The sequence below is a fragment of the Eubalaena glacialis genome, chromosome 17 (genome assembly GCF_028564815.1).
Source record: "Eubalaena glacialis isolate mEubGla1 chromosome 17, mEubGla1.1.hap2.+ XY, whole genome shotgun sequence".
Classification (NCBI taxonomy): Eukaryota; Metazoa; Chordata; class Mammalia; order Artiodactyla; family Balaenidae; genus Eubalaena; species Eubalaena glacialis.
Genome location: NC_083732.1, coordinates 56,227,171 through 56,252,389, shown reverse-complemented (window position 1 = coordinate 56,252,389; position 25,219 = coordinate 56,227,171). Strand labels below are relative to the sequence as shown.

At 41.0% G+C, this 25,219-nt stretch overlaps 1 protein-coding gene across 3 annotated transcripts in view; it reads left to right on the top strand.

The window, feature by feature from the left end:
* DPYS (dihydropyrimidinase) overlaps positions 1–23,304 on the top strand; it is a 79,358-nt gene extending 56,054 nt beyond the window's left edge. The window contains exons 8-10 of one of the 3 annotated variants that reach the window (XM_061172202.1): positions 11,189–11,396; positions 21,445–21,566; positions 22,961–23,048. In XM_061172202.1, the coding sequence (XP_061028185.1) occupies positions 11,189–11,396; positions 21,445–21,561 (325 nt within the window). In that variant the 3' untranslated portion in view covers positions 21,562–21,566; positions 22,961–23,048. Of the gene's footprint in view, positions 1–11,188; positions 11,397–21,444; positions 21,569–22,960 lie in introns of those variants that run through there. The other 2 variants (XM_061172204.1, XM_061172203.1) reach the window with 2 other exon arrangements.
* The last annotated feature ends 1,915 nt before the right edge of the window (positions 23,305–25,219 follow it).

Here is a 25,219-nt window from a genome sequence, read left to right as displayed (position 1 = left end):
TGCTCTGTTTTTATCCCTAATTATCCTACCTCACATTATGTTTTCCTTTTAAGGTGCTTTAGTGTTTCTGGAAGAAGATGGGGTAAAATTTCATATAAATGTGCATTTTGCTCCGGACTTGTGTTCTGGATGGATCACTTACAGTGGGAGGCAATACATGGTGGTTAAGTGCTTTGTTTTTGAGGCACATAGACTCTTATTTATGATCTTAGGTGAGTTACTCAGCTTCCCTGAGCCTCAATTTCTTCATTTATAAAATAGGTATTTAAAAAACCCTGCTTCCATTGGATTGTAAGGATTAAATAAAATAATGTGTGAAAAGATGTTAGCATAGGGTTTGGCAAATAAGCAAGCAGGAAATAGAGGCTGCAGCTGAATATTATTATTTATTATTGTCATGTTCATCCTAGATGGCTTGGCCATGGCTCTTAGCCACTGAGGTGCTATTAGCAAGTGGAAGAAAAGCAAGTGAAAATGTCAAAGCAAGAGACAAGGAAAGAGAGATGCCTGCAAGAAACAATCCCAGAAGCACCCCATCCAGGATATATCAGTCAGGGTTCAAACAGAGAAGTGGAACCACCTGGAGATACAGATATAGATACAGATACAGATGTATACACACATGCATATATACATATATGTGTGTGTAGATATATGTGCACATGTATATATACATAGATATACACATACATATATATATATATGATTTGACCTTTCACAACTGTAGGAGCTGGTTGATCAGTGTCTGCGAGGCTGCTATCTTTGCATCTGATGCTGGAGCTTGAAGTCCAGCGGTTAGGCCATCAGGAGAGGAAGATGGAGGTCCAGTGGGAAGTGCAGAGACAAGGTGGAACCACAAGCGCAAGCTGGGCCCCACAGGGAGGATGGAGTGACACCAGTGCCTGTTCTTGTTGCCTTTGCCCTTGCTGGTGTGGTGTGGATGTCAAATTTTGGTCATGGGCCCAAACACACACTGGGCCCAGGGCTCAGCCCCGGTGGCTCCTCACACCAGATGAGCCCGCAGATAATTGGAGCTGCAAATTGGCTGCTGCTTCACCTCCACCCTCTGAGGCCTGGATGTCATTATCCACGTGGTTATCTGTTTTAAGGTGAAGACACTGAGGGGTACAGAGAGGTTATTCATTTGCTTCAAATCACACAGCTGCAAAGGGCAGAGCTGGGATTCAGAGCAGGCCTGGTTGACTTGTTGACTAATCTCTTAAACACTGCAAAGTTACAGCTGCCCCAAAAGGCAGGGAAGGAAGGCATACCTACCGCCCAGCGGTTAACATGTGGTCTCTGGTAACCTTTTTAATGAGTGAAGAATGTAGTGCTTTCATCCTTGGAGCAGGGGGTGCTCCCGAATGGCGGAGTGTGGTGAAGGAGGGTGGAATGGGGGTTCAGCCTGCCCGTGTTTATTTCCTCCCGACAGCGTGCTTCCTGTGTAACTCGGACAATTTACTCAACCCCTCTCAGTCTCCATTTCCTCGTCTGTTAAATGGAGATAATGAGTTCTTGAGAGATTAGGTGAGGCGTGCACATGGAAGAACCTAGAATATAGCTTAATGGACATTGACCACACCTGGAACTTGCTGGGCCCCTAATTGAAGTGACTTGGAAATAGAATCATGTGACATTCTGTTTGCCTCATCACTTTCTCGGGAATGCTGGAGGCCAGGGCTCTGTTCTTAGGATTGCAGAGCTGGAAATTCTCTCTGACTTTTGAGGAGGTGCTGTAGCCCATCCTGGTGGATTTCACACAGTTCATTGGCCGCCTGTGTCCACGGATCTCTTTCCTGGCCGCAGACTTTGCTCTTGTTCTTCACTAACACACCTCACTCCCGATTGTCACGAAGTTATTTTCCAGTGTCAAACTACATTTCATCTGCCAGCGTTTCTGCTTACTACCTCTTTTTATTTTCCTCAGCAGGGATGGAGGGAAAATAGGTCATCATTTTCCTTTCAAAAAAAAAAAGTAAAGTTTAGAAGTGCCCCAGACATTTCCGTTATCCAGCGTTCTCTTTTCCATCCCTTTATTGAGAACCCTACTGACTTCCCTTTATATTCCAGTAAGTCTTCTTTCTTCCTGAAATATGGTATTAGAGCTGAACATAATCAGAAATACCTGGCCGACTCTGGTTTGCAAGAAGGATATTGTGTGAATTTTACCCAGTGTATTCCTGTGTAGAAAGCCCACATCTTTTTCTGCCCAAGTTGTGCCCCTAGATAGTCTGTCAAACAATGTCATCTTGCCAAGGGCAAGGCAGCCTCCCAGGAAGGGTGACAATGTAATTACAAGACCAAGTCCACACCCCACCCCAGAAAGTTATTTCTAACTCGACCAATATGTTAGGCCAACAGCCTCACCTTCCGAAAGCTAATAATCATACCTCACCTATAAGCACTTACCTGTTTAATATTCATAGGACATACATCCTAGTATCATGCTAGCTTTTGCTGATTCACATTCAGCTCCTCTTCCTTCAAGACACTAAATTATTTTTAATTCCCCACTTTCTGAAAACTAGTATATAGAACATGAAATATTTATGTTAAGTAGTAATGTCAAAATTTGCTAATAACATTTTTAGATAAACAAATATGTATCTAAAATGCCTTCTATTTGCTCAGTGCTGTGCAGGGCACAGGGGGTGAAAGATGTGAGACCTACTTCCAAGGTCAACTTTCTAGAATCTAAATCCAGTTTATCTAACCATGGTCTGCACCACCATCCATGACCTGGATGACATAACTCCAAGGACAAAATAGCCGGCTTGCCCGATCGGTTTATTTCTTTAAGTCAATGTTTGGGCAGCATTATTATGAATCTGTATTAAGTGTTTTGTCGTCCATGTAGCACCAATAGAGTTCCAAGTTATTGTCCAATTTAGATTTAATAATGTGGCTGAAGCAATTCCCATTTTCTCTTCTGTGGGAGGCGGTGCAGAAGTCTGCATAGAGGATGAAAGATTGATGGGTGCAGTGAGCAGCAACTTTGCTTAATAATGAGAATGTACTTGAAGTAGCACCACTTAGCATTTCCAGAGATGTGGTTGCTTTGCTCCCCATTTATATAACTTGTCACATCCAAGAAATTAACAGAAGAAGTAGACTGAAATAGACAGTTGGAACACACGTCAAAAAAATATTTTCCATCATGATCACATGGAGAATGACCAATTTCAGTTTAAGGAATTTTTAATAGCATCCTAAATCCCTTGCTGCTAAACAGAAAACAGACTAAGAAACACTAGGAAGTAAGGAACGAACTGCTTCCCATTTGTTTTCTGGTGGATGAAGAATGTTTTCACTGACTGCATGCTTTCCAAGTAGCTTCTCATAGAGCTTTCAAGGGGCAACACTGTCTAGTGGTTAAGAGCCCAACCTTTTATCTCACCTGAGCTGCATGAACTTACTAGCTGTGTAACATGGGGTGAGTTATTCACCTTTTTGTGTCTCATCATCCTTGTCTATTGCATGATGCTGTTGGGAAGCTTTAAATGGTTACTATTCCTTCATGTTGAATATACAAGATGTCGTATAACACAGTGTAGAGAGATGAGGTATATTTTTAAAGAAGCCACTAATAGACCTGATATGATTCTTTCAACCTTTTTTTTTTTTTTTGGTTCTCATGGCAACCTGGTAAGGATCCATCCGTGCCATGGATAAAGTGGCTGAGTTGGAGGAAGTATAACAAAATACCTAAACAAGTCATTTCTCTGGGGTCAGGAAGACCCACATTGTTTTAAGAAATTCTCTTCCTTTCCCCAGTGTTCTCTTTGAATGCACACGGGCAGTCTCCCGCAGGCTATTTTGCTTCAGTGATTTTCTCATCTATAGGAGCACGCAGCTCTTTGATAGGAAGCTATTTGCAAAGGGACAGAATGTTTTTCTGCAGCTGTGATGTGAGTGGTATCAAAGTTATTGACGCAGTTGAAAAATAGCTTAATGTTATCTTCAAGGCTTCTGCTTTCCTGTCGGCTTGAGCCTTGGAGATGTGTATAATTGGGACTCAGTAAGACAACCTTGACACCCCTCTGCAGAGAAATGTGCCCGTTTGATACGGGCTCAAAGCGAGTTTGACAAAGAGCAGCTTTTCCCTTGGGGCAGGGTGACCACGGAGAATCTGCTAATGAAGAGTTAATGGCCCAGGAACCCCAGCTTCACTTACCAGACGGGAAGGCTTTAATCATTCCTATCCTTCCTGTCACCACCAGGACAGGCCAACAGCCTAGCCATCCAGTCAGTAATTAGAGAGAAGGTATTTCTCTACTCTCCTGAGCTGACTGTCATAGTGTTAAATTTGAAAACTATTTGATGACGAATCTCACAGCTCTTTGGTTTGACTTACGAGTGGAATCAGAGCACCGTCCCACATTCGCATCTGTTCTGTGGACAGATTTGGTGGAAAACAGTTTCTGGTTTCTTTTTGAGTCACAGACCTTTTGACCTGTGCCTCGGAGACATCCATGGGCTCTTCATTACAGGAATTACTCTCCAAAGGACAAGGTCTTTATCAGTCAGCGTCTTTGGTTGCAAACCATAGCAACTAACTTACACGCAGATGAGCAAAACCACACTCTGTGGGAAGGCCATGGGGTGCCCACAGACCAGAGGAATAGTCAGTGCTCCAGGCTTTGAAAGGACAGAGTCCAGGGCAGCCCTGAACAACCTGCAGCAGGAATTGCTCTGTGTTCAGGGATGCACCCTCCAATCACTTAAAAAAACATTTCTTTTTGTCATTCTACCAAAGATTCCAATTCCTGGGAAACAATGCAGTTCCCCCTCTCTTGGCTAGGGAAGAATAGGGCACCATGCCTAACCATCTTGCCAGATATCTCCAATGGGGGAGAGATGTTTCTTAAAGAAAAACTGGGGGAATGCCGAAACCAGAGGAAGGGAGAGTGTATGCCAAGGGATGGAACTACAGAGCTTGCTACACTGTATCCCTCAGAATAGGATCACGTGTGTGGCTGAAATGCACTGCAAAGCTCCATGTCACCTGCTCCAATCTATCTCACAGTGTTGCTGAACCTTAGGACGATGACATGTTAGCCCAGTGACTGAATCCCTTCTAGTTAGAGCCCAGACCTGTGTTCCTGCTTTCTTCCAAGATGGTTGAAAGAAAAAGATGGATCAGGCAGGGTTCTTAGCTGCAACCAAGAGAAATCTGCGCTAGGTGGTTAAACAAAAGAGGAATGTATTAAAAGAACTGGGTGACTCAGAGAATCTCCAGGAGGGCCAGAAGACCAGGCTGAGAGGCTGTGTAGCCAGGACCAATGCCCCAGGCCTACCATAGGGCAGTGGAGAGCCCCAGTGCTGCCCCTGGGCTCAGTTGCCATGGATCGCTTCACTGAGGCAGGGCTTGGACCCTAGTGCTAAACCCCTGTCACAGCTGGCCTGAAAAACAGGATTGATCCATCTCTACCTTCACCAACATGGATCCTGTGGCACCTGCTTCCTGAATCACCAGCTTGCCCTGCAAGTATGGTGCTGGGGCACCATTTTGGAGGAGGCCAGGCCACATGACTGGGCCCCAGCTGCAAAGGGCCCTGGGAAGGCATGTTCTGGCTCCTGCCTTAGAACAGAAGGCCTCTGCCTTGGAGGAAGCATGTTCAAGGGAACAACAAGTGTCCTTAGAAAAGCAATTGTGTGACTTTGAACTTGTGTTCATTCCACTAATGGACCACGTCTCCCATACCGCACTAGTAATGAATAGATTTTAAATACATTTTGTAATAATTTTATAAACCTTATGATGATATTGCATTCTATTTTTTGTTGAAAACAAATATTGAAAATGTACCACAATTTTTTTAATCTTCTTATGACGGCATTACAGATATACCAGTATGCTCAAAAAGTGGCAGTAATTCCAACCTCTCAGAGGTTCCTTCAATATCAAGCTGTATGAACCTTGGGCAAACTCTTACACAGCTGTATTTCAGCATTACCATCCAGGACGTGGTGTAATAGTACTTAGCTGCGGACTTAATCGTGTTGATAATATTGGTATTGCTAAGTATTTTTAGGTATCAATAAACAAATGTTTCATCTAACTGGATAAGATACAACTAAGAATGATAATTATAACAATGTTCCTTTATTTATTTATTTATTACTAATGAGCTTGTACAGTTCACCAGAAATGCTAAGTACACAACAGAACTTTAGGATTGGATGTTTACATTGCATGTAAGTCAGTGTTCTGTTATTTCCAAAACACTGTAATTATCAAGAGATCATTACAATTGGTTCAGATAATGCTACAACACAGAGGAAAATGCAAGGTTTTGCCGTGGGTTGTCACGGTCAGCTTCTAGGAACCAGAAGCTGGCCCTTCCCTTCCCTTCCCTTCCCTTCTGTTTCTGTTTCATTTCCTTTCTTTTCTCTTCTGTTTTCTTCTCTTCTTTTCTTTTCCAGCTTTATTGAGATATGATTGACTTGGGACCAGGATTTTTGAGCAGAGTCTTGGGGCAGGGAGGGGGCATATCTGAGCAGTGAGAAGGGCACCCAGGGAAAAGGAAGACTCAGAAGTGTGGAAGTTCCTAAAGAACTGGAGACTTGCAGCTCTGGCTGGAAGGAAAAAGTTGGGTGAGGAATGACACCCTGTCAGACACCTTCCAATGTGAAAGTGGAAGCACATTCTTTTTGCTGCTGGTGATAATGCTGAGAATTTACATTTTGTGTTAATTTGACCTCATTGACATAATGCCTTATTATAGAGAATCACTTAGATGTTGCCCAATTGCCTTCTTCCTCTTGCTAACCCCAACGCTGAGAAAGTCAAAAAAATGACCTTTGTTTTGGCTGCGGCAGAGAAATCTGATTTGATATTTTGTTGTCACAGATATTTTGCTTTCATATTTATTTGTTTTTTCCTAGGCCACACAAGCACTTTAATTTGTATATTTCCTTTTGCATTTGTCCACATGCATATGTATTTTCCCATGCTTTCTGTAACTTTTTTTCCATTTAAATTATATAATTATCATTTTCTTTGCTTCCCTAGTGTATTCTTATTTCTAGTCTTTCACAGAAGCCCAATGTTCCATTGAGTAATCACTGGGAAATTGTTATGCTTCAGTTTTTCAATAGTTTAGATATCGTAATGGCAATTTTTGTGTATAGAACTTATTTCTTCTGTTAGATTATTTTCCTAACAGCATCTGTAACTCTTAACTTCCTGCTTGGAAAAATAAAGTTTTATGTCTTAAGGTTTTCCCTTTTTTGCCTCCCATTCTTGTATGTAAATAACCATTTCAGCATGAATTATTATGCATTTTACTTTCTCTGTATAGCAGCCTTACTAATACATCTGTCCAGACATGCTTATATAACATTGTACAGTATAAGCCCAAGAGCTTCTGCCATCAGTGTAACTGTGATATGCAGGAAAGCAGTAGCCCATACTATGGAAGTATCGCAGAGAGATTGTGATGGTCATAAAACGACACTCTAGCCTGAAGGTCTAAATCTCCTCTATGTTGTTTCCTAGATTTATTTTCTTTAAGTTTGTATCTTTCATCACCAACTCATAACTTATCATAACTCATTCTATACCTAGTAACCCTTTAACTATTTTATTCATTTTCCTACTTTAATGACATTACTTACTATTTGATCAGTACTCTTCCCTCCTCCTTAGTGTTTGAAATTATTGTTGTTGTATTTGTACCTGCCTCCTATTTGTTAACCTTTTAAATGTTTCTCTGTACCAGTAAGTTGGTTCCTAAGGATACTGAAAGCTCTTTTTGTGCAGCATACACTGGCCATAGGACCCAGTGATGCCACTCATGGGAATTTACACTAAGAAAAGCGTTCACACAAAACATATACATGAATCTTTATAATATCTGTATTCATAATCATCAAAAACTGGAAACAACCCAAATGTCCTTCAGTAGGTGAATGGATAAACACTCTGTGGTGTATTCATACATTGGAATACTACTCAGCAATTAAAAAGGAATGACCTATTGATACACACAACAACTTGGATAAATCTCAAAATAGTTATGCCAAATGAAAGAAGTCAGCTTCAAAAGGTTACATACTCTGTGATTCCATTTACATGACATTCTTGAAAAGAGACAGCTCTAGAGATAGAGAACAGATCAAGGATTTCCAGGAGTTATGCGTGGGGGGAGGTTGTGACTACACAGGGATAGTATGAGTTTTGGGGGACGATGGAACTGTTTGTGTCCTGAATGTTGTGAGGATAACAAATCTATCCAGGTGTCACCATTCATAGAACTAACACTAAAAATGTAAATTTTATTGTATGTTAACTTAAAAAATATGAAAAGATTCCTGTTTCATCAAAGTAGTCATGGGTCCTTTGACAAGTTATTTAACCTCTCTAAATCTCAATTTATTTACTTGTCAAGTGTAGAAAATACTCTCTACCTTGAAGAGGTGTTATAAAGATGAACTAGAATGTCATAAAGTATCCACCTGACATACAGGAAGATCTTCTTTTTCTTTTCCATGCTGATATTTCTCATTGGGAGCAGATTCTTTTTCATGATTATTATTATCTGGGCTTTTTTACAGTTATTTGTCTCTTGGGGAACAGACTGGAGGGTTTCAAGCAGAAAAGTGACCTGATCTGATGTTCATTTTTAAAATATCATTTGAGCAGCTTTGTGGGGGGGTGGTGAGGAGTGTAGGAGGGTAAGAGTGGAAACATGGAGGCCAGTAAGAGGTGTTGGTGGTTGTCCAGATGAGAGATGATGGTGGCGTGGTCTCGGTGGGAGCGATGGAGGGGGAGAGAAATGGGCAGGTTTGGGATTTTTTTTTTTTTTTGGAGGTAGAACCAACAGGCTTGATGATGGTTTGAGGAGTGAGGAAAGGTGGCTGGGGGTGTCATTTACTGAGTTGAGAAACTCAAGGGAGGAGCAAACTCGAGTGTGTGGGCTGGAGTCATCATGGAAAATCAAGAATTCTGTTTGGATGTGTTAAAGAGTGGAAACCAAACAGATAATTGGGTACAGGAGTCTGGAACCCAGGACCAGGTCAGCGTCGTGTCGTTCATTTCCACTGGAGGTGGCACTGTCAGTCTCCCAGCTCCGCCCCTCCAGATTAGGGTTGCAGGGGAGCTTTTAGCGGCTATTCCTTTGACCTAGCCTTGGGATTTTTAGCAAAGCACTTTTCTTTAATCCATTCCTGAGAGCAGGCACTTGTAGAAACTTCAGATTATGCTTGTATGATCCACTGCTGCCAGATTTTCTGTTTCCTTTTCCATTTAATGTGATTTAGGGAAAGGCGAACACCCAGTATTTCCAAATATCCAGCTTAGAAGTCATTAGTCATATTGTGTAAGATTGAAAAGTATTAATAAACTACTGAGAATGCTGATGCATATGCAAATGCATGACAAAATATGCTGAGATTATAGTCAACATATTTTGTTATTTTTATTGTCCTCAAATTTCCAGTTTTGCCACAGACAAGGGAAAGAAATTCAAGATATAATTTTCCTTTTCAAAGTATAATTTTTTCTATGTTGAATTTTTTAAAGTTTTATTTATTTTTTTATACAGCAGTTTCTTATTAGTTATCTATTTTATACATATTAGTGTATATATGTCAATCTCCCAATTCATCCCACCACCACCACCCCTCCCACCCCCGCTTTCTCCCCTTGGTGTCTATACATTTGTCCTCTGCATCTGTGTCTCTATTTCTGCCTTGCAAACCGGTTCATCTGTACCATTTTTCTAGATTCCACATATATGTGTTAATATATGATATTTGTTTTTCTCTTTCTGACTTACTTCACTCTGTATAACAGTCTCTAAGTCCATCCACGTCTCTACAAATGACCCAATTTCGTTCTTTTTTATGGCTGAGTAATATTCCATTGTATATATGTACCACATCTTCTTTATCGTCTGTCAGTGGGCATTTAGGTTGCTTCCATGACCTGGCTATTGTAAATAGTGCTGCAGTGAACATTGGGATGCATGTGTCTTTTGGAATTATGGTTTTCTCTGGGTATATGCCTGGTAGTGGGATAAGCATCATAAGAGACTACTACAAGCAACTCTATGCCAATAAAATGGACAACCTGGAAGAAATGGACAAATTCTTAAAAAGGTATAACCTTCCAAGACTGAACCAGGAAGAAATAGAAAATATGAACAGACCAATCACAAGTAATGAAATTGAAACTGTGATTAAAAATCTTCCAACAAACAAAAGTCCAGGACCAGATGACTTCGCAGGTGAATTCTATCAAGCATTTAGAGAAGAGCTAACACCCATCCTTCTCAAACTCTTCCAAAAAATTTCAGAGGAAGGAACACTCCCAAACTCATTCTACAAGACCACCATCACCCTGATACCAAAACCAGACAAAGATACTGCAAAAAAAGAAAATTACAGACCAATATCACCGATGAATATAGATGCAAAAATCCTCAACAAAATACTAGCACACAGAATCCAACAACACATTAAAAGGATCATACACCATGATCAAGTGGGATTTATCCCAGGGATGCAAGGATTCTTCAATATACGCAAATCAATCAATGTGATACACCATATTAACAAATTGAAGGAGAAAAACCATATGATCATCTCAATAGATGCAGAAAAAGCTTTCGACAAAATTCAATACCTATTTATGATAAAAAAAACTCTCCAGAGAGTGGGCATAGAGGGAACCTACCTCAACATAATAAAGGCCATATATGATAACTACCAATTAACGATTGCCTCTGGGAAGGGAGGGACAGGGATGGAATTTGAGGGACAGGGAGGTATTGAGGAAACCTCGACTGTGTCTGCAAAAAGTTAAAATTCTGTAGAGTGGGGTATTGAGTCAGTGTGTTCATCATACTCATCTATGTTTGAAATATTTTATAATTAATATTTTGTTCTTTAAACATATACATAAAAATAACTTAAAATTATAAACAAGAGACAATGCCCTTCTTCCACTCACTCCATCCTCATTAATCACCGTAAAGAGTGATCTACTGGGTTTTTCTCTCAGAAAATGTAATTACTTTGCAATAAAATGTTAATGCTATGTTCTATTCTTAAAGTCACTTGTTCCAGTGATAAAGCTATGGCTTAATAGAGTTGCTAAATTTTCTTCTAAGTCATTCTTTTAATATTTCATATTTGTCAAATGAGCTGGTAATGATCGGGAACATCTTTGTTTTTACGTCAGGACCATTTCGGCAAAAACTCATCATCAGGCTGTTAACTTCAACATCTTCGAGGGCATGGTGTGCCATGGGGTGCCCCTGGTGACTATTTCAAGAGGCAAAGTGGTGTATGAAGCTGGAGTTTTCAATGTCACAGCAGGAGACGGGAAGTTTATTCCTCGTAAACCATTTGCTGAATATATTTACAAACGGATCAAGCAGCAGGACCAGGTGAGTTGGGGCTAAGTGGGCTGTTATCACGGGCTGGATTGTCACTTGCTCCTGGATGCTGGTGATGGCGTTGTCACATACAATTGGTTAACATATTCACGGGGTGTTAGAAGAGGTTATGAACAAATACAGCTTTCAAAGAAAAAAGTCATTATTGGATGGATGCAGTTTCTTTTGAAGATTGGTGTCTATCCAGGGTTTCCTAATGGACCAAGTCAGGTTTCCCAGGCAAGTGTAGGGCCCCTGTGGGCCTTTTGACAATTGCTGTTAGTCAGGATCCTCTGAGAAGCAGCCACGCAGATGGATAAAGGTGTGACTTTTTTAAACACCTGGGAGAGAAAATGGGTGGGAGCCCGGGAAAGGCTGGGAGAGCCCTCAGCCTGCAATTCAAGCCTGGCCCCAGTGAAGGAGAGAGGGAGAAAAACAAGTGGTGGAAACATCCTAGACTACTATACAGACCAAGAAAGGTTGAGCAAGGCCTACAAGCAGCCCTTGAGCCATCTCCTGCATCCAGCCACGTGGCGTGCTGTCATTGGCTGAGAACAGCAGTGGGAGGCATGTCCTCCGACGAACAAAAAGATGGAGTTCAAACTCAACAACTGTCCCTTGAAACATCAAGCTCCCTGTCGTTGAAGGTCTGCAAGGTGTATTCTAATGACCACCAGAGCAATGGCAGAGTTTGAGGTCAAGGTAAATACGAATTCTACCTTGGCTTCCCTTTTCCTAGCTGTGTGGCCAAGAGCAAGTTTCTCTATCATCCTTGGTCTGTTTCCTCATCTGGAAAATGACAACAGTGTTTTCTCCCCAACAGATTGCAAGAGTCAAATGAGATTTTAAAATGTAAGGCACTAGTAGGAGGTCAATAAACATCAGTTCAGTCTCTTTGCTTTCCCCCTTTGATGACCGAATTTATAATAAAGGCCTCCAAGTCTTTGTTATAATCCAGTTGTTAAAAAAGAGGTGTTTGTTCTTTTAATATGTCTTGGATTTTCCAGTGTTTGTTTAGCTCATGCAGTGTTTTAAACAGTTTTAAAAATTCACTTCACTGCATACAGTAATATATCAGAATTTTCAGACTAAAACCGTCTAAATTGCTGGGTTTGGAGTGAGGTGGGGCACCGTGTGCCCTCAATCCCACATGGTAAGAACAGGCCGGAGCTGGATGGCCAAGCGCCACAGAGGCAGCCTTTCTGATTTTCACCTGCAGGCTTCACTCATTAATGTTCCCAACTTGGCCGTGTAGCCATTAGAATTTGTAACCCTTGGGTTAGTTCTAAGGCTTCTGTGTCTTCTTTCCATTTTAAAATATACTACTCTTTTTCCAAAGTTCTCTGGCTGTTTTCCGATTCATTTCGTTTGGGTCTTGTAGTCTCTTTGATTTCTCCTCTAATGTCTTGTGAAAATTTTTTGCTTGTGGATTCTCAGAGTTTGTTAGATAAGGTTCATCCTTTTTTTTTTTTTAACCACTTCCTAAAGCTTTGATTAAGTAAACAAGTGCTCTAGAATGCTTTAAATTCTCAGGATGCTACAATTCTTTATATACTGTATTTCAGTCAAAATATTTAAGGTTGCAATTTATTTTGCTGGGAGTTAATTTGTAAATATTGACACTGACAGGTGACAGGTAGGTAGAGACTATAAGGTTTCCATGTATTTCTAAACATCACATGGTAAATAACAGCAATACTAACACTTACTGAGCTTTTACTGAAGGCAAGGCACAATGCTAGGGGCTCTGTCACTGTAACAACCCTGTGAGCGAGGAAGTATTATTTTCCCCACTTTAAATATTAGGAAACTGAAGCTTCAGGAAATTAAAAAACTTGGCCATGTCACATAGCTAGTATATGGCAGGACCAAAACATAAACTCCGGTTATCTGACTACAAAAGCTATATACTTAAGCAATAAACCATATAACGTAAACCATAAAGATTGAGTTAAATGAGTTAATGGGAGATAAATTATTCTGAACTAGGTTTGGGGAAAAAATCTAAATGAGAGGCCTTGATGGCAGCTAGTTCATTCATGACACTTGTAGTAGTAATCCAAGGGATGAACAGATAAGCGTTGACTTAGATAGTACCGACAGAACTGGGTGATGAATCATGTGACGCTTGAAGTGGATCCAGGACCAGCCTGCTCCTGGCTGTCAGTACCAGTTGCCCACCAGCAGGGACACTAGACTATCTGGGAACCCCTGATAGACTGTATTTAAAGGACTGACTTTGCCTAAGTCTTCCTCTTGTAGGGAAAATATGCCGAGATCACCGAATGACTGGCTTCATCAGTTCTCCTTTTCAAATTGTTGTTGGGTATTTTATTGGCAAAATTAATGCCAACATCATTTTTTAGGAGTTCACTATCAATTTTGTGAGTTATTTTAGTTTCTCAATATTTTCTTCTGATACCAACTTTTTAGGTATTCTAGTGCATTCTTGTTTTTACAATAGCAATAAGTAATAGTTGTATTATAATATATTGTTCTGAGCACTTACTACCTGCCAGGCACTGTATTTGGTGTAATTTATATTTATTATTTTACCTAACCTGCACAACAAGCCATGTGGGAGATATTATCATCCCCATTTTACAGAATAGAAAAATGACTCTCAGCAAGATTAAGTAACTTTCCCTGGGCTGAGTGGTAAGTAAACGTAAGAGCCAGGGTGTGTGATAAGGCCTTTCTGATTCCCGCTGTACATGAGACCTCTGTAGAGCAAGAAAAGAGAAGAAAATGATTGTGAAACTCAAATCATGGGGAATGCATTATTTTAAAAAGTGTTGATGTGGAAAAAGTATCAAATAAAATGAATAAAATGAGGTTTGGGGACTGTGTGGAGATGTTTCAGACCTTTTTTCTCTCCATTAGGCGAAGATAATTTTATAGAAGAAAAATATTACGCTAAAGTTAAGACAAAGAGTTGTTAGGAATCCTAGATTTTAAATTCACATGAGGTAATTAGAGCTCTTACTTTGGTTTTCATTGGAAATATTCAGATTTCTTTGTAAGTGAGGATAAGAGTTTGAAGGCAAGCAGGAAAGGCCCATACCATTTCTCCTGCTATCCTGTTATCCTTCCCAAGAAAATTAATCACTTACCACTCTGGACTCCAAAGCACAGATTGTAGAGACACGCCAGTGTTTGTCAGTCCCAGAACTCAGCTGGTCTCCTGGCTAGAATGTTAGTTCTTTGAGGAACTTACTTTCTTATTCCCAGTACTTCCTATGTAGTAGGCGTTTGATAAATAAACAAATTGCAAATGGAAGGAGCAAAGACTATAGTTTCAGAGGTCATAGAAAGGACTTGAAATAAATTTACACAGAAGATTGCCTCATGCCTCGTCCCAAACAGTGGGGTTGTCTGTGAACTTGATTCTTATCCATGATTTTATTACTTAGTGAAACTTGGCATCATGCTGTGCAGCTATCACTGTTAACGGATATTGTGAGGAATTTCAAAGGACAGAAATGACATTGTAATGCAATTTGACAGCTTCAGGGAATTGTTACTTTATTTTAATATTTAAACAGGGGATCCTTAAGGGAAAAAATTTAAATCAGAAGATGAAACCTCAAAATTTATTTGATAAATGTTACATAATAAAATACATATTTCAATTCAATATAAAAAGTCACTTAAGGAAGAGGGTTGGGGGATTCAGGAAAGAAAAATAAAAGAGGAAGGAAAAAAAGGACATGGTCCCTCGGTATCCATAGGGTTTGGTGCTCAGTATCTGCAGATACCAAAACCCACAGCTGCTCAAGTCCCTTATACTGTTGGCCCTCTCTATCCATGTATTCAACCAGCTGTGCACATGGAGGGCCACGGTAACAGCAACTTGGGTGTTCAAGTACATTTTGAAAGAAGAAAATCAACTTACATACTATTCATTCTTTACCAAAAAAAAACAAAAACAAAAACTTTTTAAACTCAAATGGTTTATTATTCCTAGAATTTTTGTGTGTTTAGAGTATTATAATTTTTACCAAAATTTGGAAGCACAGACATTCTTCAAGTCATCCCTTTTTCTCTTTTTTCAGTAATAAGCAACCCAATCTATTTTGGAAAATTAGGGTCACATTGCATTTTCTAGAGAAGCAGGGATAACTTCATGGAGTAATGCATGGTTTCAGAATACTGCTGCCAAAGCTTTTAAACTGGCTTGTGCCTTTGCAACCATAAGCATAATTTGCCTTTTAGATAAGATAAAATTAAATGGATGGCTGATCTAGTCCTTGAAACGGGCGTTCTCCATTTCCGAAATAACAGTTTATCAATGTCTTTCTCAGTGTGGTAGCTCAGGGAAAATAATTTCATATCATCAGCTGCCATGTAATTCTAATTTCCTCGGATTGATTGCTAGTAATTGTAAAAGGCGATACATATGTTGGAGCCAGCTCATTTTGGCTTATGAGAGACACTTGTATGTATCCCTTCCCGACTCCTCATTCAGTGATGTCAGTTCGGTAGCTTGAAATCAGCCATGGTGAGAGCATTTACACAACAGAAATAGGCAAGTGCTATAAATCAGGGCTTTAGGAGTGATGAGAAAAGGGGAAGGTGGGTTGTCAACATTTACCAGTACATCACTGTATACAGGGACTTTGTAAGTACTCTCTTTTCATGTTTTATCTAACCATTCAATGTTCATCCAGTAAATACCTATTGATGACCAATTATGTGCTCACATTGTTCTTGAGAAATAGCTCACGGGGTATTTTGAGGATTAAATGGAAACATTTGGTGGATTGTAAAACATTATCAAAATGCAAATTTTCATTGTTATAGATCACCTCTGTTGAATCTAGTGATTCGTAGTCCCCTGGAGAGCTCAGTCCTGTGAGGACCTCTAAGAACCTTGAAGTTCACCAGGTACTGAATACCTACCTCCAAATTCACCAGCCAGGCATGGATTTCATTCTCAGGGAGTCGCTGCTCATTTGGACTGTTTGGTGTTAGGTCAGTGTCTGCTGTTTGGTATTTAGAAGTTCTGTTGTCTTTATCACTATTTTAGTATCTTAGCCTCCATGATCAACATTGTATTAGTAACTTCTTGGGGTTCAGGATTCTTGTCTATGGTCTTAAAAATCTCAGAAAAATCTAGCATCCTAGCATTTTACTCTCTGCAGACAATACAGGTAAATTTTCTATCAATTTTAAGCTTCCTCTTTTCCCTGATCAGCTAACCAAAATCATTTCTGCAATCATGCGGGTATAGTGATTGCAATTAATATTTATTCATAACACTTCATATTGCGATATAATTCTCATTTTTGTCTATGAACTCATCACAGTGACAATCATCATTAAATACTAAGAACTCAAATTGAACTCCCATCTACCTAAGTAAACCACCAGCACCCTGCTGGGTGAGGTGCCATCCATGTTTCCTGTATTACTTAGGATAGCCTCTCACAGTGTTTTACCCTCAAACCTTTCTATTTGATTGTGAACCCATCAAAATGGGGAGAACTGCTGGCGGGGTGTGATCATCTAATTTTGGCCAGCCTGTACTGGGGGAAAAAGATGTCCCCACCCAGATCAGTCTTCCGAAGGTGTGCGCTCAGGATCCTAGTCTCTTTTAGGTGCTCCTTAAGAAAGCTTTCAAGTGATTTTAGATAATGCTACCCTCAGGGGATTCTATTGCCCAATATCATCTAAAAAGTCCTAAAAAGTCCTACAGTCAAGAAATCTTTCATTTAACAAATGTTTGTTAAGCACCAGATACAATTCCATATTCCAGGTGCTGGGGATACAGGTGTAACTAAGACAGCAGTCCCTGGGCTCAAAGAGCTTTAATCCTACTTCTCTTTCAACTATAGTTTGTGGTGCTTAAGTTCTAGTTCTGTTTGAGATGCTAATTACACCTCCCGGTGAAGAGGTCAGTTAGCCACTTGGATAAAGAAGTCCGGAAATTGGGAGGCATTGGGGCTGGACGTAAAATTTAGGAATCCTGGCATCTACATTTATTTAAAAACACAAGTCTGAGGCCACCAGAGAGACTGTAGACAGAGAAGAAAGGGGACTTGAGAAAGAGCTCTGGGGCTGCCAACCTTCAGAGGCTGAGGAGAGGTGGAGGGGAGGAGCCAGCAAAGGAGCCTGAGAAAGCTGACCAGTGAGATCAGAAGAAAAGTAGGAGAACACGAAGAAGAGAAGAGACCTGCTTACTTTGTTCAACCCAGAACCCTCTGATACTTCATCCTGGTCTTTCTGTGAGCTTTATGCTGCATTAATGTCCTCGAAGAAGTAGGTATGCAGGGACTTCCCTGGTGGCGCAGTGGTTAGGAATCCGCCTGCCAATGCAGGGGACACGGGTTTGAGCCCTGGTCTGGGAAGATCCCACATGCCGTGGAGCAACTAAGCCCGTGCACCACAACTGCTGAGCCTGTGCTCTAGAGCCCACGAGCCACAACTACTGAGCCTGCATGCCACAACTATAAAGCCCGCGCACCTAGAGCCCGTGTTCCTCAACAAGAGAAGCCACTGCAATGAGAAGCCCGCGCACCAAAACGAAGAGCAGCCCCCGCTCGCCGCAACTAGAGAAAGCCCACGTACAGCAGCGAAGACCCAACATAGCCAAAAATAAATAAATAAGTAAAAAAAAAAAAAAAAGAAATAGGTATGCATTTAGTTGGGAAACTCAGGATGGTGTCCCTGTCATCACTGTACTCATCCTGGATACCTGGGAAAGAAGCCCACTTTGGACCCAACCACTAGGATAAGCTCTGAGCATTATGCACTGGTTGCACCAGATGCTGATGCCCGTGTCAGGGCTGGGCACGTCACACTGGAGATGGAGTTTGCCATTTGCCACTAGAGAGAAGCCACGTGACTACTTTTCCTGAGAGCTGCAGGGTAAGTCTGCTTAGAAAACAAGTGCAGCCAAACTCTGGAATAATGCAGGGAAGGCTTGACATTCTGCAGAACGAGTGCCGTCACCTTTCCATTTCGTCACAATGAACATCTATTGAGGTTCTAAAATGTATATAGAGTACAATGCCACGAGCAATAGACAGTACAAAGATGGACAAGACCTGGGTCTAGCATTAAAGAGCTTATGTAACCACATCTAAGGATAAGAAAAGATTAAAAGGTTGAAAGTACTGCAAGGCTTGAGACCAGAACTTAAATTGTCTTTGATTCCCGTCAACTTGTCTATAAAGGGGAAGACTGTGAAGTGCGGGGCAGCAAAAGCCTCCCCAGAGAGGGTCAGTCTGTGTCTGAGGTGGCGGTGTGGGCAGGAGTGGGTAACAGCCCACAGCCATCCTGGCGGGAAGTCGGTCCCTGCCCGTCCCGAGCCTCAGCAGCAGATGAAGAGGAAGGCTGTGTGCACGTGAGACCTGGCCAGTCAGGTCAGAGACATTTGACGGTCAGTGTGACCAGAGTGACCAGCCAGGCTAAGAGGGGCCTCGTGGCATTGCTAGTACAGTGACTGAGCAGCCGGAAAGGGATTCTTAGACAAGTGCAAAGGGCAGGTGCAACCTGGGGAGCAGATCTGTGCTGAAGCAGAACAAAAGAGGATGAGGGAAACTGAGTCAGCTCTGGCCAGGATAACTGACACAAAGAGGAGAGGAGCTCAGCTAGGGATCTCCTTCCCACCAACATCCTTCCACCCTTAATAGGAATTTATCAAGTATTTACTGAGTACTTGTTTTGGAGAAACAGAGCAATAGACCAACCCGGAGTCTGCTGGAGGAGACAGATAATTACAGAAAATGGTAAGCACGATACTGGATGTGGCAGAGAGGTCTAAAGCTTCCTGGGCTAATGATTACCTGGGCTGAGTTACCAAAGATCCATTGGAGATATTTAGGTAAAAAAAGAGGGTGGGCATGCCATGATGGTTGAAGGCATGGCCCTGGCAGAAAGATGCTCGGAAGGATGCCGATTCACCTGGTTTGAGTCACCCCTGAGCCTGCAGTTGGGTTCAGGGAAGGGATCCTCCGAGGGACCTGCCGGCTTGTGGAGCAAGCCCACCCCCTGAATGAGGAGGGGGGGGCCCGGGCTTGACGGTCCCGCTTAAATCACTGGTGTTGGTCATCAGTCCCCAAGAAGGAGTCCAGGAGAGACAAAAAAGTACAGATGAAAGCCACAAACAGAAAGGTTTCGAAGGAACTGTTGGAACAGGGAGATGGGGGTGCTGATGAGGGACACGCAGCACAAAGGCAGGTGGCACAAATATCTGCCCACTGGTGTCACTTTCTCCAGGGGCTGCAGAAGAGGCTGATGCTTGAACTGAAATATGCCACGGGTTTTGCCGAGTGCAAATACCAACAGGAAAAGAGAGAAAAGCAAGACTCTTTACATTGTCTGCAAGAGAAGGGTTGAAGGAAAGTGGAAACAAATCCTGGTTTGCTTGGATGGTCCTGAATTTTACCTGTTAATTATGTTTAGTACCCTTTACACTCTCAGAAGTGTCCCAGTTTGGATGATAAATTATATGGTCACCTTAGGTTAAAGTACATACTTATAGTTGGGCTTGAAAAATAAACCAGGAGAAGAAAAAACATGGAGACTAAAGACCTGAAACGGGGGATGTGGTCAGAGAGTGGGGTATTAAATTAATTTAAAGTTTCAGGTGTGGGTTGGCTCCAGGTAACTACAATGTCCAGGGGCTGGGTGGCAGCCATGGGAAGTTGGTGCTTCATTACCCCGTGTCGATGTTCAAGGTGATGGCGGGATCCAGAGTGAAGGAAAGGACTGAGTCGATAGTGAGCCAAGATGCAAGTCCAGCAAAGCATCCAACCAGACACAGAAAGTGGACAGAGGCTTGGACTTGTGCACAGAGGGCAGGGGTCTTCCCAGTCACTAAGTGATCAGTGTGCTTCAAATTCCACTGTAGGGACACGGTCTCTGTCTTGTTCTCTGCTTTATCCTCTGTGCCTGGCAAAATATCTGGGGCTTGTGTGTGCGCAGTAAATATCTACTGAATGAATGAAGGAAATGCTTTGTATCTGGGAAGTCTCATGTGCCTGTGAGGTAGGTTTTATTCCTTGCATTTCACAGATGAGTGAGTAGGCTCAGAGGAGCTTATTAACTTGCCAGTTTCCTACAGCCAGTAAATGGCAAAGCTAGAATTCAAACTTAGACCTACCTTTCTCCAAAGCCCACACAGTTGATCACTACAATATATTAGTTTGGGTGGTCAAAATAAGACAGATGTACACAAACGTACACACACACGTATTTATTTTTTAAGAGCTTTTATATGCTAGGCATTATTCTAAATGCTTTACATATATTTAATCCTCACAACCCCCCTATAAATTAGGAGCTATTACGATCCCCAGTTTATAGCCGAAGCACAGTTTTAAGTAACATGCCCAGGCAAGCTGGTTCCAGAGCCCATGCCCTTAATCACTGTGGTTTACAATTACTTGACTTGCCAGTGAATTTGTGTCCACATTGACAAACAGTAGGATTTACTTACTTCTTATGAATCCCTTTGTTTAGAAAGTCCTGATTTCAAAAGTCTGCTCAAGCACTGAATTAACTCTAGCTGAATCCAGGGTTCTGCTACACAGTTGGCCACCAAAGAGGTATAGTTCCAGACGGGAGATTCTGTGGAAGGCTTGTTACAAGCAGGGACTATCAGGAAAATGAGGAAACACACACACAGATTGCTAGAATCTGAAACAAAAAGCTGGAAGCCTTAGGAGACGTACAGCAAAGCACTCTGGGAATATAGACACCTAGAATTGAAACTACAAGAAAAGGTAGAATGTTGGAAAAGCCTGTAAGGCGGTTATAGAACAGAATGTGTGAGGATATGGCAGAGGCCCCAGTGAAAGTTGCAGTGGAAGGAATGATTGTTAGAAAGTGTTCCCTGGGCCTTTGTCTGATGCAGATCAACCCCAGTGAAAGAGTGGGGCAATGCCGGTACCTGAGGTCGCCGGGAATTTCTGTGAAAGGGCAGGGCATGGGAGGCACATGATAAATTCACAAGGCTCATTTTTGGTCTCGCAATTCACTTAGGGAGCAGAACTTAGCCTTGAATTCAAGAAGTCAATAAGCCACAAGAGAAAAATGAAATGTTCTGTTTCAGACTTGCACGCCTACCCCCGTGGAGCGTGAACCCTATAAGGGAGAAGTCATCACACTGAAATCCAGAGGGACAAAAGAAGACTCCACACATGGGACCAGGAAACAGGCCCACTCCTGAACCAGGTGCTGTCAGTAAGGGATAGTGGGCAGAGAAAGTTTTCCTCCCTGACAGCATATGAAATTAGCATATCTCTTTCTTCCTTAGTGTTTAAAGAGTCCACGGTCAAGGTCAAAGACTTCAAAGTGACCTAAGACTCAAGGACAGTTCAGCCAAAGGGCAGGCTGATAAAAGACCTCTTGACACAGAACACTTGGATGAGCCCTCCAGGTTGAAGAAGGCCTTGGGCTAGCTGGAGGTTTATTCTCTGAGGCGTTAGCAAACATTGCACAGAGGCCTAGAGAATCAAATATGAGCAAGAGGCTGGTAACACAGAGGGAGGCTGTTATTGAGGAAGGTTGGCACTACTTAAAACTGAGAGTGCAAGTTTATAGTCAAAATTTATAAACCGATTAGGACTTTATCTGGAAGAAATGAATCTAGGTATTGTAAAGGCAACCATATTCTAGAACTTAGAATGGAATGAAAAATGAATCATGTTGCTTTGGGTATAATTTTTCAGGAAAATTATTTGATAGCTTATTTCACACAGTTTTAGAATAATATAAATATGGTCATTTAAAAAACATTTGAGTGCTTCATCAGTTTTCTCTTAGTCTTTTGACATTCAAATCTTTCTTTTTGAAGCACGTATTATCATCATCCTTGTCAATTTTCTTTTTCTTTTTCTGTTTTTTTTTTTTTTTTTTTTTTTTTCCAGTTGTTTTCTGGTCCTGCTCTGCCAGGTACCTATTTCACCATGGTTTTCCTGTGATTTCAACATTTCTCTAACATCATTTCCACTGACTTCATGAAATCTACATGTTTTGCCAGTTTTGCAATTTCACTAGCCTCTATGGCTTTGTTTTTTCTTTTTAATGTGTGATACATTTTCAGATGTTTCAGCACGTAGCAGTCAGCAAAAGATTACAGAGGAGGTTGACAAGACGGACAGGGAGAGACGTTTGTGCTAATTAGGGACACTGTCTGTCAAAGGCCTCGTTTTATGCAAACCCAGTTAGGTATTGCAGGTTTTTACATTATGATAATAACCTATGCTTCCTTGCATAAACCCTGAGACTTGTATAATGGGGCCCTGTGTACTCCCAGCTGTGTTCGCTTTCATTATTGAACGCTGTTAAGTTTTTAATAATGCTGTACAGCCAGCAGTTCCAGCTTTGTTGTCACTTCCTGACTATTGGAACTATTTTTCCAATCCAGGAAAGTTGTGTTAAAAATCCAGAAGAAGATTAGCAAGAGGAAGAAATTTTATTGAATGCTGTAACATGCTATTACCAGCATTTGTAGGAGCGGGATTAATGTTTACTTTGATTATAGGATTTCTTGGGGGTCAGGCTTGGGTTCTGCATCTCTTTGTGAGGGAGAATGTTACACTGCGTTCCTTTTATTCTGTTCAAAGGTAAAATCAGAGAAAAGGATGCTGCTGTTCCCATCCCAGTTTAACGTTGTCAGCCCATGGAGAAGCAGGCCTTATTTCAACTCCCCAAGATCCTTTTGAAAAAATAATCGCTCTAGGCTTCTTTGATTTCCTTTCAGAAGCAATTGCCGTCTTTCTTACTGTGACTTTGTTGCTGTGTAAGATTGAAGATATAAATGAATATTATTGTGATAGAAAGTCTGTGTGAAAATTCACTGATGATACTTTTAAAATGTCATCTTTGCTTGCACCAGATTTCTCACTTTGAATTTTTAAAAATCACTTTCTTGTTTAAAGTTTTTTAATGGCTACATTTGTTTAAAAATAGCTAACTCTGTGATTTTACATTCTATTGTAATTCGTAAACAGTTAGATCTTTATTATAATTAATAAACATTTAGATCTTCATTTTATATCCTGTTATCTGAGTTATGTGTGTCTTCTTTTAACTAGTGGGATTGGGAGTCTGGGAGGTTGGTTTTGATTCAGAATTTCCTGAGAAACATCTGCTCCCGCAACTCCTGGAAATCAGGTCCCTCAGCAAACCCCATGTAATCAAACTGGATACTCAACCTTAGAATAACTCCAAGGCAGATTATCCAATTACACTGATGAATGCAGGATTTGAGGGAATTAAGTGGAGTCAACGTGGCTGAAAGATGCTGCAGTGATACCTTCCGGCCCCTGTGCTTCCGGGTCTGTGCTCTGATCCTTCTGTGTGTGCAGAGAAGCTGAGTTTATATTCCTTCTCCTGGGTCACTAGGCCAAGAGGGATTTTAAAAACATGCAGTAAAATCAGGGCAATTATGTTCTCACTGCAGACACATCTGCCCCGACTTACTCACTTAGATCTGGGGTGTAGTCACACTTTTGACAAAGGATGGTAGGAATCTAGTTTACTCAGTTGTGATTCGTTTTGAACACACAGTAAAAAGGATGATGAAATACATCTACAGAAGAATCACAAGGCTCTTTTCTCAGGTAAGAGATACCTTAAAATACGACTTTTCTCCTCCACTTTGGTTGATGAAAAAATTCAACAATAAGATGACTGAATCCTCTGAAAAGAAAGAATGAAATTGCTTTTTTATCTAGAAGCCAATTTTCACTCATCCTTTAGAATTCAGCTTAAATATCACCCTCACTCAGAGGCTTCCCCAGACCTAACACCATAGGGTTAAGTCCCACTTTCTGTTCCTCCATATCAAGGCGACCACGTACCCCGTCACAGCACCAAACCCCACTGTACTATATCTACCTGCTTTACTTGTTGGCCTCCCCCAGGAAACTGAAAGCTCGTACAGGGCAGGGCTGTCTGGTCCACTGTTATTTCCCCAACATCTACCAGAGCACCAATTGATGGGCATCAATGGGTAATTATCAGAGGACATGAAGGAGTTCCTGCTAAGTTCCTGAATTGATACTGATGAACTAAGTGAGAACTTTCAACAAAATAAGGATAAATTTTGTGGAGTATTTTAGTGTAAAGGGGCTTTAAATGAAGAATACTGATTCATTATCTAGTATTTGATGGATCTCTTTGGGAGAATGAAATAGCCTTAGGATTCTACATTAACAAAATCATTTGAAATGAATGTGGGGATCCCTTTGTTGCTTTCCTTAGGCTTTGTCATGAAAATGTTTGTAGAAACATAGTTCTAAATAAATGACATAAGGCAATGGAAAAACATGATTTCAAGCTATTAATATTTAATACCTTGTTTTTCAGGATTGCCTCTGGTATACAAAGTAAGGGTCGCTTTGTCACTAAACAATTGCATTCTCAAGGTCTGTCCAAAGACTAGATGGAATTAGTAGCTTTTTTTTTTTTTTTTAAATATTCACTCCTTCCTCTGATGGGCAGTATGATGTACTGGGAAGCAAAAAAGTGTGGGATCTAAACTTCCATTTCCTAGTTGTGAGGCCTTAAACAATTCTTAAAATTAAAATACATTCTGAATTTATCAAAACATACCAAAAGCAAAAAAATTAACATAATCACACTTATATACCTATTATCCTGTTTAAGAAAGAAAACTTTACCAGTACAGCTGAAGAGCCCTGTGTGCTTCTCTATTCATTTCCCTTTCCTCCCCCAAGGTAACCAGTGTCTGGAATCTGATGTTTTATTCCCATGTACAATACATCTTTTATATATTTGCTATATGTGTACATATCTCTAAGCATTGTTTTGTAGTGGTTAAATCTCATAAAAGCATTATATAGTATGTGTTGGTTTTT